The sequence below is a fragment of the Gekko japonicus genome, unplaced genomic scaffold (genome assembly GCF_001447785.1).
Source record: "Gekko japonicus isolate JY-2015 unplaced genomic scaffold, Gekko_japonicus_V1.1 scaffold409, whole genome shotgun sequence".
Lineage (NCBI taxonomy): Eukaryota > Metazoa > Chordata > Lepidosauria > Squamata > Gekkonidae > Gekko > Gekko japonicus.
In genome coordinates this window covers 252,897-272,960 of record NW_015161963.1, presented here as the reverse complement: position 1 = coordinate 272,960, position 20,064 = coordinate 252,897, and the positions used below count along the sequence as shown (strand labels likewise).

The 20,064-nt window shown below is 43.9% G+C and overlaps 1 protein-coding gene across 1 annotated transcript in view; it reads right to left on the bottom strand.

Annotated features, from left to right (window-relative positions):
* Nucleotides 1-6,209: 6,209 nt before the first annotated feature.
* SPPL3 (signal peptide peptidase like 3) overlaps nucleotides 6,210-20,064 on the bottom strand; it is a 65,508-nt gene continuing 51,653 nt past the window's right edge. The window contains exons 5-11 of the mRNA XM_015429590.1: nucleotides 18,630-18,708; nucleotides 17,277-17,389; nucleotides 11,952-12,058; nucleotides 10,857-11,020; nucleotides 10,378-10,577; nucleotides 8,453-8,562; nucleotides 6,210-7,627 (exon numbers count right to left, since the gene is read on the bottom strand). Of these exons, the coding sequence (XP_015285076.1) occupies nucleotides 7,556-7,627; nucleotides 8,453-8,562; nucleotides 10,378-10,577; nucleotides 10,857-11,020; nucleotides 11,952-12,058; nucleotides 17,277-17,389; nucleotides 18,630-18,708 (845 nt within the window). The 3' untranslated portion in view covers nucleotides 6,210-7,555. The remainder of the gene's footprint in view (nucleotides 7,628-8,452; nucleotides 8,563-10,377; nucleotides 10,578-10,856; nucleotides 11,021-11,951; nucleotides 12,059-17,276; nucleotides 17,390-18,629; nucleotides 18,709-20,064) is intronic.

The following is a 20,064-nucleotide window of genomic DNA, read 5'->3' as shown; positions in this document are numbered from 1 at the left end:
TAAGGGGCAGCACTGCCATTGTAAAAGCCATATAGCCCAAAAGGCAAAGGATTTTCCAAGCTGATTGGAACCGGTTCGATCAAAATTGCCTAGCAAAAACAGAAATGGTCTGTACTCTGTTGGGGGGAAGAAACCTCTCCCTGCTATGGAATCCAACATGGCTCCTATAAATTGTGCTCTTTGGGACGGGATTAAATGGGACTTCTCCCAATTTACCAGGAGTCCCAGTCTCTGGCAGGTCTCCAAAACTAGGGAACAATGCCTCAATAACTGGTCTCTGGAATCCAGCAGCAGCAGCCAGTCATCCAAATAAGGGAAGATATGGCAACCTTGCAAATGCAGGTAGGCAACCACTGCAGCTAAACACTTTGAAAATACCCTGGGTGCCATGGCCAGACCAAAAGGCAAAACAGTGTACTGAAACACAGGAATCCCACAAGTGTAGGAACGTGCAGTTTTGAGGATGAACGGAAACGTGAATGTAGGCATCCTTTAAATCAATAACAATAAACCAACAGTTAAACTTTAATAACTGTAAAATTGAGGGAATAGAAACCTTACAGAACTTGGAAATATGGAGAAAAACATTCAAACTTCTGAGGTCCAGAATGGGCCTTGTCCGTCTGTCCATCCCCCCATCGATCAGGAACATCCAGGAGAAAAACCATTTAGGTGCCTGGACTTTGACACCTCAATCGCACCCTTTTCAGTTAAAGCACTTAACGCCTGGGACAGGTCTAGTTCTGTCTGGCTAAATACTCCCATCGGTAAAGAACATGGAGGAACCAATTTAAACTCTAATCTATAACCTAATCTGGCTATGGATAAAACCCACTAATCGGAGGTGATAGCCTCCTAGGCAGCATAAAACTGAGCTAGCCTGTTACCAAACTTAACAGGAGTAAAAACCACTTCTAGTCAGAAGGATGATTTTTGTGATGGGACACCCCCTCTCTGAAAGGGGGTGGCTGGTGCGTCAACTTAGGTCAACTGGAACCCTTGTGTTTATCATAGCACTGCTAGGGAGCAAAGGGTTTAGAAGTAGGATATTGGGGCCCCGGATGGTTAGCATAGCAGTAATCTGTCTGGTAATCTTTATCAGGGACAGCGTCTCGCCAGTCTTGGTAGAGAAGACCGTAGAACCTTTGAAAGTTAAGTCCTCAATCTTGTGCTTGGTATCAACAGGCAACATACCTCAACCAGGTATAACATCTGAAAATGATGGAGCTCACCATGGCATGTGCTGCACAATCTGTGGAATGCCAACCAGGATTAATCTGTTCCTTTGAGAGCTTGATGGCCTCAGCATGCAGAACCTTAGCAAGGGGCCGCTTGTCCTCAGGCAGCAACTCCAGGAAGGGCAAGATTTTCTCCCACAGGAAAACCTGGTAGCCAGCCACGATGGTCTCATAGTTAAAGATCTTGAACCCCAGTGCGAAGGAAGAATACAATTTTCATCCTAGGACATCCAGCTTCTGTTCCTCTCTATCCATGGGGGCAGAGTGGTAAGCCTGACGGTCCTTGGGTTGCGTTTCCTTCATCACTAACAAAGACAGTGGGGGAGTTAGTTGTAATATAATTAAAAGGCTCCTTCTTAATTTTGTAGAAATGTTCCACTCTTCTAGACGTAGGTTGGAGAGATGCAGGTTTTACACAGTTCTTGTGTAAGATCCTCCAGACTCTCCAACACTCGGAATGCAATAATACCTGGAGGGTCTGAATAGAGGCGACTCAAAATCTTGTCCTTCGGTTTGTGTTCAGAACTGATGACTTCGATCTCCAAGGACTGTGGCATTCAGATCATCTGTTCCCTGGGCATACGTAGGTCTTCCATAGGAGAGGCCGGTGAAGGCTCTCCCACCCTCTTGTCCGGGCTCGGATCTGATATCATGTTGGATTTGTCAGTCAATGGCTGTATCTTCTCCCCTCATTGCAGGTATATGAGAGCAAGGTTTACATGAAATTGTTGCTGATGGCAGATAACATACAAAGCCCTGGGCCAAGCAAAGTTGTAACCCCACTCTTCCAGATAACCAGGGGACATCATATATGGATGCGACAGCCATCGCACAGGCTGCTCTGGCTACAACCATGGAATCGTTGCCATCTGCTCCAGTTCAGAGTCATGCGAGGCTTGACCCGCCGGTAAGCCTGCTTCTACTTCCCCATCCGAGATTGAAACTGGAGGGAATCTCGGACCCAGAGATGGGGTCCTAGGTTTCTCCTGAAAGGTTGGAGTAGGCTCAGGAATGTGGATGGGGGCACGTTGTTGAGAGGCAGATTTGTGTTTATCCTTCTCTTTGGTTTTGTTCTTAGCTGGTGGCTCGGCAAGAGGTGCACTGAGTCGGAGGAGAGCATGGCCCCAATCAGACCCGTTGTGACATGGATCTGGGGGGCAGAGCCAACTGTGTCAAATCCAATGATGTGGCAACAGACAATTTTTCCTGGGCCAATTTGGACAAGGGGTCGGAAACTTTTAAGGGCTTTCTCCCACAATGCTGCTTTAAGCTTTGATGGCCTATCCCCCCTAGCTTTGGGGGAGAAGTGTTGTCAGGCCTTACATGTGGGGACATAGAGCCCTTCACCAAAACAAAACAGGTATCTGAAGAAGTGAGCAGTGACTCACGAAAGCTCATACCCTGCCACATATTTTGTTAGTCTTTAAGGTGCTCCTGGAGTCTTGTTCTTTTCTACTGCTAAAAAGGTAAAGGTTCCCTTGCTCGAAAGCCAGTCAAGTCCGACTCTAGGGTTGCGGTGCTCATCTCCGTTTCAAAGCCGAAGAGCCAGCACTGTCTGAAGACGTTTCTGTGGTCATGTGGCGGGCATGACTAAACACCAAGGCACATGGAACGCTGTTACCTTCCCACCGAAGTGGTACCTATTTATCTACTTGCAATTTCTTACTTTCAAACTGCTAGGTTGGCAGGAGCTGGAACTAGAGATGGGAGCTCACTCCATCATGCGGCAACTCGGGTCTTGAACTGCTGAACTACTGACCTTCCACAGCCTGCAGTTCAGCATTTTAACCACTTGAGCCACCGCAGCTCCGTTCTACTGCTACAGACAGTCTAACACGCCTACCCATCTTGATCTAAAACAAACATAAGTAATGTTTGTCCGTAAGGGTCACCTTTGCCCCACAACGAGTGCATTTTTTTGAAAAGGGCTTTCTGAGCCATGGTGTGACTCAGAACAAAAGATAATCCCAGCGAACCAGGAAACAATTCCTCACTGATACGAACTTTGGAGGGTGGGGGCGCTGCTGCGTGGAAGCACATGGTTCCTGTGGGCAAGAACAAGTTTCTGGCTCCAGCATGCAGCACCCCCTGGAGGCTTTTAGCTATAAAACCTCTCAGATGGCAGGCCTGCTCATGTGCAGTTCCCATGTGGGACTGCACAGAAGATAAATGATCAAGTCACTATTCTACATTTCCTCACTCACTACAATCTCTAACAGCTCTACAGGACTTTTAAAAAAATTGATTGGCTGTTCTTGTTTTATCAGACTATAACCCTACACCAGCATCTGTAATTTTTTAGTTAACACTTGTCACTTTGCTTACCCAATTTAAACCTCTGACCTATCTCATCATCCATTACTTCTAATTGCTAATTCTCTTTCAGACAAACAAACCTCACACTTTTAAGTTTTATGACTGGATTCACATCTAACATTTCTACTTCCCCCCATTTACACATGAAAGATTCATGACTGATTCAGGATCCGCCTTAACTCAGCTTCCCCTTCCTTGTAATCTTCCCCTTAAGTAGGATTTCCACAGATCTGAGCTGTGATTCACAAAAGCTCATATTGAAATAAGTGTTGTTAGTCTTTAAGGTGTCACTGGGCTTTTGTTTTATTTTGCTACAACAGATGAACATAGCTAACCCTTTGCAATCACGAAATAAGGGTACTTAATTATAATTTCAGCAAGCTCAGTCCACAATGTACAATGCTTCAAGTCTATCCCAATTTTTCTACTTAAATTTACAGGCTGGAGAACATTAACTGTAAAATTGCTTCTTCCTGCAGGGCAAAGTTAAAGTAGATGATGCTAGCTACCAATTTTAAGCAGTTAAGGAAAAGCTAGTTTACAAATCAATGCAATCTAGTAAGAATTTGTTGGGAGTATAATATTTTGTCTCTCCTGTCATTTTCCTTTTAGTTGCTGCTGAGAGAGAATGATGAAGTGGCACAAAGCATTAAAAGAAATTCTGAGTGTCAATTACCTGTAATTTCCACCCTGCTGGTTTTGATTGAAAAAACCCAAGCTACAAGCGGCAAATAAGTAGTTTGTGTAAAATGCTGGGGCGTTAATTATTATGGAACAAGCAGATCCAATTCCACTCCTATATAATCCACTTTACAACTGCTGGTTTCTATAATGATTACAAATGAGTCTGATTCAGCATCAAGGGTGGGGAGGGGAGAGCCTTTATCAGTTTCCAGTACAGTTTACACGTACAGTTTAAAAGTTGCTTCTGCCTCAAATGACTCAGCCACATTCAGACACATTCACTGCATCCCACTCTCCTGTCCCCAGGATTCTGGTTCCTGCAGATGGTTGGGGGAATGGGGGTAAGGGCACCCCAAACTACTACCATCAGCCTCAAAAGCTCCCTGCTACTCAGACTGGATTTAAAGCACATCCATCATCCTCAGTTTGCTATAAATTTTTAGGTGACCAGCAGTTAAAATCACAGCAACATCCAATCTGACTAGAGCGAATTTGAAATAAAAGCTCTTGCTGTTTTTCCTCTTTCAGACAAGGTGTAGCTTTCATGACAGCAAAAGATAACTTGACTACAGAAGGCTCAGACTGCTAATGGCTTCTAGCAGCGGCTGCGATGCTCTGCCTTGCCACTGAAGCAAGTCTTGTTTCACCCACCTCTAACCTCTCTGCCAGCCCACAACCCTTGTCAAAAAGCTCCAAAATTTCAGGACCCGTTAGAAAATTAACAAAATCAGAGTTGTGCAAGTTACAATGTGTAAAACCTAAGCTTTAAATACTTGGATGTGGGAGACTGGCTTGGATATTACGACTGTGCTACCCTTATCCTCTATGGCTGCTGCAGAGGCTATCCTTTGCTGTGGTGCCTGTTCCCCTTGCCCCTGGCACTTCTGCTTGCACAAGGGCTCTTTGAAAAGCATAGGTCTTGTGGAAGAGCTAACGGCAGAGGAAGTGAGCCCTGCAAGTGGAGGACAGCTTCCCCCCATAGCCAGAGAGAACCGCAAGGGGAACAGTGTCAGTCTCAAGGGATCAAGCTGTTGAGAAGTGGGACATGTTGCTATTCTCTTCCATAAAATCTCATCATATGGGCCTACTTTGAAATGTGTCCTATCATATACCATACATGAGCCTTTTGAGGAAACCTTTTTTGAGTTGAACGGAACAAATCTAACACAATTATTAATTTAATTTTGGTGCTTCCCCTCAGTAACATTATACTCAAGAGCAACAGTCTGTTTGAATGCCATTTCTCCAGCAAGTGAAAAATACACCTTTTAAAAACTCATGTTTTGTTCTCAGGAACAATAGACAGGAAAAGAAGTGTAATGCATTCCTGATTTAATTTAGTATGGAGTGTTCTGAAGAAATCTATACAAATCAGCTTAACCCAGTCAACCAAATCAGAGTGCCAAGTTTTCAATTTATAGAGGAGCAAATGTATCAACTTGAAATCTTAAGAAATGGACACGTTTTGGCTTATTCTTCCAATGGGGATGTTGGAGGATGTAGTTTTCAGTTGCTGGCTTTGTGTCACTCATCAAGGTTATTTCTAATCCACAGAAACACTGGAACAATCCTGCTAGATCAGATCACAGGTCCATCTGCTCCATATCCTGTTTCCAAAACTGGCTGGTCAAAATGGCTCAGGGAAAGCTCATAGAGAATGGAAAGGCTACAGCCTTCCCCCGAAAGCATATGGGGAAAAGAAAGACATGCTAAATTTAAGGGGATAACCAATCTCTTTGGACTACAAGGCCTGTGAAATCGTAATGTCAAGAGAAGGCAGGTTGAATTCAAAGGAACAGCATTTCTAAAAATAAGAGGTTCAGAAGCCCAGGCCTTCAGGCCACACTGCAAAAAAAGTAAAAAAACCCAAACCTTCAAGCTTTTGTTTCGGCAGGCAGAAGACGACACTAAGAAAAACTAATCTTTCCAGTTAAAATAACATAACCAGGACAGTTTGTTTTTTTTAAAAAGTCCACGTTTTAACAGACTCCCAGGTACAAAGCAGTCAGCACAAACTTTGACCAATCACAACAGCAGAGGACAGGGTGGTTTTTTTCTTCTCTCTCTCTTTTTTTTAAAAGGGGCAGGGAATGGGGAAAAATACAGCACACTAATGAAATAAAATGCAAAAAAATTACAAAAAAATAGAAAATAGAAAAAAAATGTATTTACAAGTCATACATTACTATGATCCGAACGCACAAAGACAACAGCTGCTATAATACATGCACTGGGTCAAGAAGGGACCTACTAAAAACCTGTAATGGAGAAGTTGTAAAAATACCCACAAACAAAAGGGGGGCAGGCGTGGGGAGAGGAGGTAAACGGTTTTAGCTTTTTTGTCCCCCTCCCCTAAGTTTGCTACATTGATTGAAATCAAATAATCCCCTAAATTCCAGGAGTACATTCAGTACAAAATACTACACTGGTTTTTAACTGAAGGTTCACTCATGGAAGGGAAGGGGGGCAGGAAGAGACAGCAGCGTATTTGCAGATCCATATACAAGAAAGCCATAGTAAACTGCTCTACATGCTAAAAATTACAGCAAGCCCCTGTCTGCTACAAAGCATGATCCTAGCAGGTTTTTCCTTTGCATTTAATTCATATATATAGGTCTATAACGTGTGTATGTGTGTGTGAGAGAGTGTGTATGCGTGTGCATGTGGGTATCTGTGTGGGTATAAAAGTCGTGCCCTTGTTCACTGCAATATGACATCTGGGTGGTAATGTAACTCGTTACAACAAAGTCTTTATGTTGTTTACTGCAAGAAGTCACTCAATGTCTGTGGATTTAATAAGTCACCTCACACCACAGAAAATATTTAATAAATCCCCCCCCCCCAAAAAAAAAGATATAGTGACAGAAAAACCTCTGTCTCAGTTCTCTTTGAAACTGAAGTCAGACAGAAAACTGGTCCCAAGGTAGTTTGGGGGGTTTCTCCAACAAACTCCAGTCTCTACGACCATTTTCCTTTTAGTGTTCACAAGTTCCTTAATAATTCTGCACCATTTTCACCATAAAGTCTGTCTCCTCCTCTCCAAGGAGGGTCAGCTGCAAATCCATAAAAGAGGAGGGGAAGAGGAAGATGAAGAAGGTGGCTGCAGTTGCAAAGAAGCGTCCCCGTTTCCAGACAGGCAGGGGGAGCCCCCCTCCAAACCCCTCGTTCTTGTCTCCTTTTGACACAGCATGTCCATTTGTACAAGTTCCATCAGTGGGCAATTCTCCCAAATAGCAGCTCAGCTTCAGGAGATGACCAATCTGCAAGCCAAAAAAAGGACCAAAGGCAGAAGTTCTGGTCACTTTCAATCTGTTCCATCATACCTCCAAGAAACGTGAACTGCTAGACTTGGAGTGGAATGGTTCAGACCACATGCGGCGCAGATCACCCTGCAGAAGAAAAAACAACGAAGAACACGTTCATTTATGAGGCCTCAGAAAAGTTCATTGTTCTAATCTCATAGGGCGTTACTACTATCTGCTGCAAAAATATCCAGAATTACAAAAATGACTTGCTTTTCAAACAGGAGTGACAAAAGGCACCCTTGCCCCAGCTACTGATAGGACTCGCGATAATGGGTTTAAATTAAGGGCGAGAAGGTACCAGCTGGATATTAGGAAAAACTTTTTTACAGTAAGAGTTGTTCAACAGTGAAATCAGCTACCAAGGGAGGTGGTGAGCTCCCCCTCATAAGCAGCAGCTGGACAAAGACTTGTCAGGGATCCTCTCTAGGCTGATCCTGCATTGAGCATGGGGTTGGATTAGATGGCCTGTGCAGCCCCTTCCAACTCTGTGGTTCTAGGATTCTCCTGGGAAACAAGAGCAGGGGGCTTCTCCTCAATGTCATTTTTTTTTTTTGCCATGTGCTGAAAATTCTTTTTTACACAATTCATGCTCACAGTGGTCAGGGAATCTGCCAACAATCCTCTGAAAGAACATTTGGATGGCATTCAGAAAGAAAACAAAGACCTCCCACTCTGAAGATGGCTAAATTCAAACAGGAAGCGAGGACCCTGCCACTACCTTCTCCCAAGGGCAGCGTTGGTCCAAGACATCAACTGGCTGCAGAACACAATCCAAAAAGGTGCACCCAGAATCCCTTGCTGTGCCCAGAGGATGCTGGGACCCAGCTTCAATTCTGTGTTTCAAAAAAACACTGCTGTCTTATGCCACCACCACCACCACCCCGGGAATGTGATTGCTGTTCCCCTCACCTTTAAGTAGGCCATGGTGAGGAGTGGCAATAAGGTGAAGGGTACCAAGTAGAGCAGTGCAGGCTGGGCTGCCCGGTGAATGCGAGAAGCAACTGTCGCTGTTAAAAGACCTACAAGACAAAAGAAAGTCAGGATATTGTCAGGGGCTCTGGGAGTGATGGCACCAGGGGTATTGGGCATCTGGCTTTATTATTTCTTTTCTTTCAACCCCAGCCTCTTCCATGGATCTAAGAGACTGAAGAGGGGAAAAGAGGATTCCAGAAGCCAAGTTGCCAAGATCAAGAGATGCCAGAGCAAACTGGCACCTAGCCCATCTCAGTTTCAGTTTTTCACAACTTCCCTGCTTCTGTTCTTCCAATATCAAGAAATCATGCTAAGTTACTGCATTCATCTCTGTAGCACGGTTTACCGAGAATGCCAAACCAGTACTTGGTGCAACATGGAAGAGTCTAGAAGGTAAATTCTACCATTCACACATCTTGAGCTAGTTAGTTACAGTAATATCTGAAAAATGGAAACTACACTTCATAAAACTGTCAACAGCAAAATGAAGTAGAAGAATAAAGTATTCCCTCTCTCAGTTCTGCTTTGACATTTGTGATCAAAGTTTTAGGCAAACTACCCACATCTGATAAAAGAAACTATTCAGCAACCAGTCTCCTCACCTACCTTAGGGCATGACTCCAACATCAATACCACCAGGACATCATACTCAGGTACAGCCATTCATTATTTTCATCAATTCCACTTAGTTTATTTGAAACATTTTACACCACTTCATCCTACACTCAAAATGGTCTTGCAAATTATGAAGTACAACATATCAACACAGTAATACAGCAACACCCAAAGTCCTCAACACATCCTAGACTGATGAAGAAGGGCTTACATTCTCTACACAAATGTGACACAGCTTTCCTCATCTCTTTCAGCAAAGATCTCAAGGGGGGTGAAACTAATCTGAAACTGACCTGTGACACGCCTCTTCCCAGTACCAGAAGGGATTCTTCCTTATCCAAAGACCCAAAGAGGCATTAATAATTCTGGCCAGAAGTCCAGTAAGTTTTTGATGATGAGATTTAACTGAGCATCATGGGCAAAGATCACCTGTTCCTAAAGCTGCCACCCCAACTTCAAGCATCTTGGTCAACATCTGTCAGAGTGACTAACCTGAGTAGGAACTGTTGAAGCAGTTGCTTCCAACACTGCCAGTACTGTCACTGTATCTAAAGTGGCATAGATGCTGGACCAGATTCAAGTGATTTTGTCGGCAAAGAATTGAGCAAAAGCATCACAGCAAGCAGCAGATGGCTCACCCTCTGTTGGCTCAAGGCTTGTTCACACACACACACACACAAAGCAGTTTGGCTGCATGTGATTCAGTTGACACAATGGCGGTAGTTTAAAAAAGGTCTTCTTTGCCACCATCCCTGCCCCCTCATAGGCTTGTTCCATAGACTTGTGGCATCTTTGACAGACTTGGATGTTTATCAGTTTTGAGTTCCTCAACTTTTCTGTAACCCTTAGAGCCAAGGCCCTTACAAAACTGACAGAGAGGGAACAACCCAATCAGTTGCCTCGGCTAACATTTCATATCCTGACAAGTGGAATCAACAGTGTCATCCCTTAAGTTACCCAAACAATCCTTCAAAGAATTTCAGAATCCTGATGATCTCCAAGTCTTGGGGAAGAGATCATGTTAACTGGTTCACTGCCTTTGCAGAGAAGGGCAACTAAATTCAGAGGTACCTTCAGCAGATACTGATCCACCTTCATCAATGGCCAAATCGCAACATCCCCGACCAGATCACCAGTTTCTCACGCATTACAGAAAATGAAACCTAGTATGTGGCCTTAGTTATGTGCCAACTAGAGTCCTAGTTTGGATCAGACAAGAGAGACCCAGGAGGACCCTCCTCCCTTACCTACAAAGTATCCAATGAGTGTGCAGTGAAAATAGGAGACTTTTTGCATGCGACCAGAGATGTTGCCCGGTCCTGATGTACCACAGGAGTCACTGTTGGCTTGTTTCTTGTAGTTGTCATAGCGCAGCACAAAGCACAGCAGGAGGCCTGGCATCACAATATCACCAATTCCCAGCATGGAGAAGTGGCTGCCTGTGGAACTGAAAAACAAGGAGCCACATTTACAGGGGGCACAACATTTGGATGCTGCACAGGCCCTAGCAGCTCTCTCCTCCCAACACCGATACTCACATCCTTTGAACTGTCAGGGCTAATATGGGCCAAAGGCATATTTTACGCTGATAAAGATGGACATTCTCTAGCTGTCCCCCCTGCAGCCCCTGGTGCTCTCTTTTAAATGAGAGTGTTTGCCACAGAAGATGAAAAGGGAAGGAATTCTCAACAAAGGGCTATATTAAAAAACACGAATACGGTCATACCTTGGAAATACAAGTTTGCCGGGCAATGACAAGCGAGGAACATCTCGACCAACATTTGGTCCAAGGTGCAGCTTCCGGGATAAAACGTCTAGGGGATTATCAGCGGGTTGTGTGGCCACTTTCACCATAACGTTGCTGTTGAAGATGTAGGCAGAGAAGAAGACCTGGAAAAGAGGACATGGGTAAGGACATCTTTTGATAGTCTCTCCACATTACTCAGTTTGGGAGCTCCATGACTTGTACATACTGGAGGAATTGAGGGATCACAAAGGTCAGGGAAGCACAGAAGGCAATGTAACATTTCCTCAGTCAGCTGATATGGCACAGGACTGGCAAAATCTATTTGCTTTATCAGATTTTGCCAGTGTCCAATAACTGATTACTCTCAACACTGATCGTAGGAGGGAAGACATGGCTACTACATGCCAAAAAAAAAAAGGAAATTATCAGCAAGTGTGGTCCACCCTTGAGGGATGTGTAGATCAATCTGCCTGTAAGAAAGATGCGGCACAGACCATGGAGCCTGCAGCATCTCCAGGAATCTCTAGGGGATGCAAAGAAGGAGAGACAGAGAAACAGAAGCCACATGCAGCAAGTGGGAAGAGGCTGACTAAAGCAGCCCTTTCCCTCAAGCCTCAGCTCCCAGAGGGACTCTAGCACAGGCGGGTCCCCCATTCTTACTTGGATGATTTCAGTTTCGTTCCAGGTTAGTGCCAGCAAACTAGACTGCAGTGGCCATACCAGTGATGAGACCTATGCTTGCTTCTCTGCCTCTGAGTTCTTGGGGTAGGCGGAGATGGTACCTTTTGAGGCATCATCTGGCTTACCCTTTCCTGGAACAGAGGAACACTTCAGAAGCTGAAACTGGCTTCCCAGATGACATGAAATTGGGAAGGTCGGATAATAATACAGAAAGCAAGGGGGAAAGGATGCGAGTGAACTTCATGAAGGGGGGGAAACTTTTTAAAAGTTATGAAAAGACAGCAACAAAATGGGTTATATACTTGCAGATGGTGACTACTACAAGCCAAGCTCCAAGGCCAGAAGAACGTTGTGCATCTGGTAAGAGAAATATTTAGACACCTGGAAACTCACCCAAAAGACATCATAAATTAAGAGTCCTGAGAGCAGCAGACAGGAAACCTTGAGGCTCGGCAACCGGACAAAGGCAATCATGGCAACACACAGGCCCATAGCCAGAGCTACAAAACAGAAATGTAAGTGTTCAATCACTATTAAAGAATCCAGTTATTAGCTGAAGCCTGCACTGTACCATATCTGTGTTGTTCTGGAGAATGAAAGTGACTGTGAGACTATCCCTCCTGCAGACACCTTCTTGGATACACAGCCCTGTATACCTAGGACTGTAGGTGCTTGGTATCAAAACAGTAAAATTTCTGCAATTGAGACATTTTGTAAATAGACGTTTGGGGAGCAAAGTACAAAAACAGGAGTCCTAGGGACTGGTTTCTCTCTGAACCATGAGGGGTTTCTCAATATTTAAAAGATGACACATTGTCAAGATGTCCAATTCAACAGCAGAGAAAACCCACACTCCCTAAACTAAACTGCAACTATATGGAACCCAAACAATGCCAGGATAGGTCACTTTATTGACCTATCAAGTGGCTACAATAGCCTTTTGATTGGACTACCCAAGTAATTCTGACAGAAATACAGAGGATGTTTGAGAGACCTTGAAGACGGATAGCAAGGCCCAAAATGCCAGGTCCTCACAGTTGGGAATGGTAAGCCGTCTTAGCACTAAGTTAAACATTTGAGCGAGGGGGCGAGGAATTTCTTCCCCATCCTTTCAGTTGACAAGAAAGAATGCAATGGTAAATCAACAGTGGAGACTGAAGAGCAGCTGAGCTGTGAACAAACAAAAACTCAGCAGATAAGACACCTTGGTTCAAGTCTCCTCTTGGCCTAAAGCATGCCAATCTCTTTCCAATTCAACCCCCAAACTTGCAGTGTGACTGCAGTAAATACGACCTAACTTATAGGATGGTGGTTGTACTGATTACATATGAAATACTACGAACACACGAAAGCTCTATATAAAATTTTATGACCACTACTAATGTTTGGTTGCAAACAAGACTTTCACCACAAATACACATTAGGAAAAACACTCAGTGTGTCAGTTTCACTGTGCATGCAGCAGAGGAAACTCTGCAGTTCCCATGTTAGAAAGTATATAGTTTCTCCATACAGATTCATCCACATGGATCAAAGTGCTACCAAGTCAAACAGTCAAGGATGCCTGGAGATAAGCCAAGATACTAGCATTCTCAGTCTCCTTCCTCTTGGAATTAGTGATTTGTTTTCGTTCCGCCTCTTTGCTCTATTTCAACATGATGGTGTAGAAATACCCAATTACACAGCACCAATGTCACTGTGTGGGGCAGTTAGCTTTCATTTAAAACATGATGAGTTCAGTCAACCTTGCCAGTGAGATCAGAAATGGTCACACACAAGAGAATTACTCAAGGCTCAAATAAAACAGAACTGGCAAGTAAAATACTTAATTGTTGGTATATCAAGTGAAGGCCAAATCACCTGATGCAGAAGCACCAGAGAAAAAGGTGTGGCCTTAGCCACTTGCTACACAAACTTCATTGTCTTTCAATGAAGCAGAACAGCAAACAGACGTGAAAATTCTGTCCTTTCAAGAGCTTTAGCTCAAAGTCTGTGCCAATATTAGCTCAGACCTGTTTATCTTGAGGTGCTCAGTTTTACCACAAGCCTGGGAAAATTAACTCATTTTTCTGGAGATTAATGCTTCATTTCATAAAGTCACACAAACCCTTAATTGTCATAAAGATGATTCCTGCCTCAGCCCTTTCAAAATTAGTTTCAAACTTCATTCTCCTCCTTGGTAACCTCCTCAAAATTATGCTCCCCTTCTCAAGAAATGACTGTTTTGCCATTTGGAAAGTAAGGCATTGCATTGCAATCTATGCAACCAAAACAGTTCCCATGTATTTCAACAGAGCAACCCAGCAGAGACTCCTGGCCGTATCGAGCCCCCTGAGCGTTACCGTCTAGCTTTTTGCCTACTCGTGAATATAAGAGTGATATGGTGAGAGCCGTGTCAATACCACTTTGGGTGTGGCAGTCAGGCCCCGTCACCAGCAACTCCATTGTTTAAGTGTCCCTGCAAAAACCTGCACTGCTGACAAGGACTATATTATTATTGCTTATGACTATTTGGTTATCTAAACTCCACCTTTCTCACTGAGACTCAGAACAGATTATACAGTGTAAATCAAGCACAATCAACAGGATGGGCCTCCAATGAGCAACACAATAGGGTTTGGAATACAGAAACCTGAAAACAAACAGAGCGGAGGGGGGCGGAGCATGAGCTTTTAAACATGATACATTAAGTGGTATAAAAATTACCCACTCCGGAACATACTTACAGAGTTAGGTAGCAATACGTTGGTTTAAGGTCACAGTCCCTATCCCTTTACCAAAGCAACTCTGTGACCATTTCATTCCAGTACAGTTCTATCTACCTGTGCAAAAGCCCTCTTGAATAGTTGCATTTTGCAGAGTTTGGGGGAAGCCAGGAGAGTGGGAGCCGTCCTAGCCTCATCAGGGAGGCCATTTCCATTAGGCGGGGGCCACAACAGGGAATACACAAGTTCAGGTGGTTACCAATTTTGCCTATTTGCAGGATGGTACTCCACAAGGCCCTGCTGGGATGAGCAAAGTTGGCATGGCAGATCATAGGGAGAGAGGTGGTCCTGCAGATAAGAGGGGCCAAGGCCACAAAAGAGCTTTGTATGTGATAGTCAATACCTTGAACTGAGCCTGGTAAGAAATGGGCAACCAATGGAGTGACTGCAGAATGGGAGTGATGTGCATGTTCCTCCTGGCTCCCAATAATTACCTAGCTGCAACATTTTGAACTAGCTGGACTCTCCAAACAGACTTAAAGAGGAAACCTATGTACAGTGCATTAGTCTACAGAGGTACTATGGCATGAATCCAGGTCACCAGATTGGCCAACTCAAAGTGGGGGACTCAAGATCGGCCAACTCAATGGAGTGATGCTGGATCCAGTATAACCCTAAGGCCCTTAACTGAGTCAGCAAGTGTTAGCTGAACCCCATCGAAAGTGGGAAACACAAGAGAAGAAGAAGAAGAGATTGGATTTATACCCCGCTCTTCACTACCCAAAGGTGTCTCGGAGCGGCTTACAAACTCCTTTCCCTTCCCCTCTCCACAACAGACACCCTGTGAGGTAGGTGGGGGCTGAGAGAGCTCTTGACAGAAACTGCTCTTTTTCAAGAACAGCTCTTATCAGAACTACGGCTTGCCCAAGGTCATCCAGCCAGGTGCATGTGGAGGAGTGGGGAATCAAACCCGGTTCTCCCAGATTAGAGTCTGCGCACTTAACCACTACACCAAACTGGCTAACCAAACACAAGGTCCTTCAAGACATCTGCCCACCCAACTAGCATCACACCTGTCTTGTTTATATAAATTGCTCAAATAATCAGGGAACTGAAGACTGTACGACTGAGGCTTGATACAATGAACAGCTATATATGGCCATATTGGATATTAACAACACACACTCAAACGTGTATACAGGAATTGTATGTTGCTAGATATTTATAAGGAGGCTGATCGCCATCTGTCAGACCAGAAAGACATGAACATTAACTAATGAAGAGATACCATTCATTTTCCCACTCACGGAAAGCAAATCCTTTTGTCACTTGAAAAAATAAACAGCCTATCCATAATAGATCAGCTGGCTGGTATGTCATACCTGCTATGACTATTTGACATACCTGGTTCACTAGCCCTTCCCAACAGCTCAAGCCAAATACCATACTGAAGAATAAACCTTCCTTCACAGTCAAGTAACCAGCCCTCCCCCCCAGTGTTCCCTCTAAACTGAGTTAGTGTGAGCTAGCTCACAATTCTCTACCCTCCGGCTCACACATTTTTGTCTCTGCTCAGGAAAGAGGGCTCCAGAGCAAACTAATGTATGCAGCAGCATAATCGCTGGCTCACCACTTTAATGCCAGTAGCTCACAAGGTAGAATTCTTGCTCACAAGACTCCACAGCTTAGAGGGAACATTGCTCCCCCCCAGTCCTTGCTCTACTGCCAGTGGTTGAAGAGAAGCAGTACTAAAAGACCTTTTCACAAACTGGCCAGAGTTTCTACTCCAGAGGGTATCCTTTCATCTTCTGGACAGCCAGAAGTTATATAAGGAGCTCTTAAAACCCTACACATCTTGCAGTTTCCTACAAAGACTGATAGCCCCACTTGGGGCAGAGGAATTATGTACTCAACATACTTGTAATTCACACAGAGGACGGAGGGGCTGTGATTCAGTGGTAGAGCCTCTGTTTTGCATGCAGAAAGTCCCAGGTTCAATCCCCAGCATCTCCAGTTAAAAGGACCAGAGATGTGAAAGACTTCTAACCTGAGATCTTGGAGAGCTGCTGCCAGTCTGGGTAGACAATAATGACCTTGATGAACCAAGGGTCTGATTCAGTATAAGGCAGCTTTGTGTGTGATCACTTTTTACCCTTTGCATGTGAAGTTTATCTATTCAACAGCACCACTGAGGAGGGCAGCCACGCTCCCAACCAGCCATGCAGAAGTATACTCACAACAGAACATGCATCACACCACACTTCAAAATCTTAGGGTGTACGCTTATTCCTAAAGGGAGAAGGGTCTCCATGTGTCATATTGTAACATACAAAACAGCCCTTCATTAGAACACCTCATTTATCTGCCAGAAGTCCACCTCCTGGATGAGCCTCAATCTGAACCTGCCTCCTGAATGGATGGAGGCAACTCACAGCAGTCGTTCTGCTGAGAATGTAAAAGGCAGCCTTTTAAGGGCAGATAATGCTACTCCAGGATTCATCAGAAGCAAATAAAGGATCCAGTCACAACCCACAGAGACATGGGCATATATTGCCCTCTTGTAAGCCGCCCTCAGCCCGTTTGCGGGGAGGGCGGGGTATAAATACAAAAATAAATAAAAAATAAAATAAAATGTGGCAGAAGTGCCCCCTCCAATAGGAGACTGACTGGAAACCAATGGTCCCACGCTTAACTGGGCCAGTGATTCGTATAAAGATGCGACAGTCAGCCTCTCCAAAGGGTTTTATTTATTTGGAAAATGTGTATCCCTCCTCTCCGGAGACCTGCTCAAGATCACCAGGGATGTTTTCTTTGAGCCACACAAGAGGATTTTGTTCATATGTTTTTCCTGCAGCACATTTACACTTTTGGACATTTCAATTTTGAAATTACCACATTATGCAATATGCTCTGCTACAGGAAATGGAGAGTCAATTCTGAGCAGATTTAGCAACCCATTTTCACCTAGTCAGTCATATGACCGACCACCACAACTCACATATCTGCCACTTACCATCCATGAGAAGCCAATGACCAGTTAAGACCCAAATAAGGACAAGCATAACAGAGAGAGAGAAGGAGAGCAGCTCAGCGGCAGTGAAACGTCCACAGCAGCCAAAGGAAATCCTGGAGAGGAAGGGGACAAAAAATCACACCATGTTAGTGAGAAGATTTAAGGGGCTCCATTAAATGAAAGGGGGGGGGGAGAGACAAGAGAATCTCCAAATCTTATTTGGAAAAGATTAATAAACTTTAGAGTACATAATGCAGAAGTGACAAGATCTCTGTCATGGGAAAAAATACTAAAGCTCAAGGTTCTGCTCAATTCTTACTGATCTGCCTAGAGTCTAGTTTGAGAAGAAATGGTTTAGTTTGACTGTCCTTGGGCCTTCTCTAAAAAGGGTTCAAGCCACTCATGCCAACTTGGGGGACAGTTTTATAATATGGCCTTCTGCTCACAAGGGCTTTTCAGAATGCAGCATTCTATCCAGCTGTCACATAAGTTTGGCAATGGTCCCACGCTTACTGTAGTATTGGAAATACCTGGGTATTTGAAAGAGCTAATGACCTAGGCTCAGCTTTACAAGTTCTCTCCCTATCACACAATCCAATTTCAACTAAAAGGATGACCAAATGTGTTTAGAGAGAAGCATCCCTATTGTGCTTCTTTCAATCTGCTGGCACTGTAATGTGTTCCCCAGGCCGAAACAGGCAATAGGTGACACTACTTGTGTCTGACTTTTAGCAACATCGCGCAATTCTAATGTTACAGAAGCACAAAAAACAGACAGACAAATGAGCTGCACTCCTCCCCTTCTTCCGTTACACTATGCGCAGTGGAGATCATGGATCTCTGGCGGATTGCCTACCATAAGACAAGGGGAAGCAGCTGTCCCAGACAGTGGGTTCTGGGCATCACTAAAGGCAACACAATGGGAAACAGACAACCCACACGGCAACATCTGCTGGGAAGTTCTTCTCAGCATTGCTCCTGAAGCAAAGAGGAACTGGAGAAGAGCACTAGCATCCCTTGCATACTTCCTGTCCACTTCCAGTGGTGCTTGTGCCAGACAGCAAATTGTGCCCCATGGAGACAAGCCAGAGAGTTCTGACTCTACAGGCATCTAGAATGCCTCAAGAATGGCTTCAGCCAGCCCTAATGAAAGCTCACAGATGTAAGCACAAGTTAAGCCCCACAGGCCCTACTTTGCATAGTAAAACAGAAGCGCAGAAAGCAATGGCCTGATTCACTTCTGCTTCCTCTGCCTGAACTTGCTTTCAGAGCCAAAGCTGTACAACCACCACAGTCCCGGCTTTTTGAAATAAGAGAGTCTTTGCAGTACACAGATGAAAAGAAACTCCTTACTTGTTTTGAGGTGAACAGGGTCGTGTTAAATACTGGCACATTGGGAGCAGAAGGAAAGCAAAGGCTATTGTTGCAAGGACTAGAGAAGTGGAGAGGGGAAAAAAAAACAGAATTAGTACAGATCCACTTTCAGTATTGCAAGTACACCAGAGAAAATAAATGTTAACAATAGGCAGTGCTAGTTTTGAAACCTCTTAAAGGCTTTTGCTTTATATACTTTGCCAAGGAACATCTACAGCGCACATGAATCGTCACCGGTAAATTATAATCATGGATCAAACTGGAAATACACGGGACGTTTAAGGCAGCATTGGAAGACCAAATACCCCACAGCATTTAAGTCTTGCTATGAAGCAGTTCTGAAATGCCAAATTTTTGCAACAGAGCCAAAAACACAGTACGCCAAGTTGGAGAGACTTTGATTTCCATGTGCACAGTTTAAATGCTTGCAAATATTGCACTGAGTGCAAGCCTCTATATTCCTCTGTGGCTCCTGTTCATTTAAGTGCAGCTCGTGCAGGAGAACTTCCTAGAGGACTCTGCTCATTGTCTGAGTCACCTGTCCCTGCTTTACACACACCACCTGTGTTAAGAGGGTCAACTTGAACTAAAATCCTACTGCAGAGACAAACATAAATCTTCCAATTCATGGGAAAATACCAATCTACACAAAAGATTACACACAGACAAAACTTCAGCACTAACTGGAGAAGCAAACTCAGACTTTGTTGAAATCAATATATATATACTAATTAGAGCACAGAATAGGTGCACTATTATGATTGTCACTCAGTCAAAAGAATCTTACAGCCCAACACTTTGATGCATACTCAGAAGTGTTACTGAGATAGATGACTTGATCAAGGGGAAAAACTAATTGACTTAAATCAATCTTTTTAATTAAATACTTCCTAAATAAAAGTACATACTAATTTGTTGTAAGCACAAAGAATATCCTAAGTTATGACTGAACAGAACTTTCATACAACTTCAGAGGATATACTTTTAAGTATCTTAAATATTTAATTTAACAGTATTACTATTTTAGAAAGTGATACGCATTGCTTATTTTTGGTAACAGTGCTCGTGTCTCTAAATAGGGATTCATTTTTTTGACCTGCCTTATACTGGTTGCTGGTTAACAATCAACACCAGAAAGGAGTGCTTCTTTCCTGTATTCCCTTGGGGCTAATTCATACATGCAAGAGAATGTGGGAACAAAGTGGAAGAATTCTGAATCACTCCAGACTGCAGGTTGATGGTCCTGCTTTGGAATGCTTCCCTGTGTTAAAAAAACTCTTTGCAACTAAAAAAAAAAGGAAAGCAAGAAGATGGAATCTTTCTCCCTGCTGTTCTTGATTTCTATTTGCATAGAGGGCTTTAATGCAAAGGTCCAGTTGGCATCCAACCCCTGGATCCTCAAGCAATGCAGTAC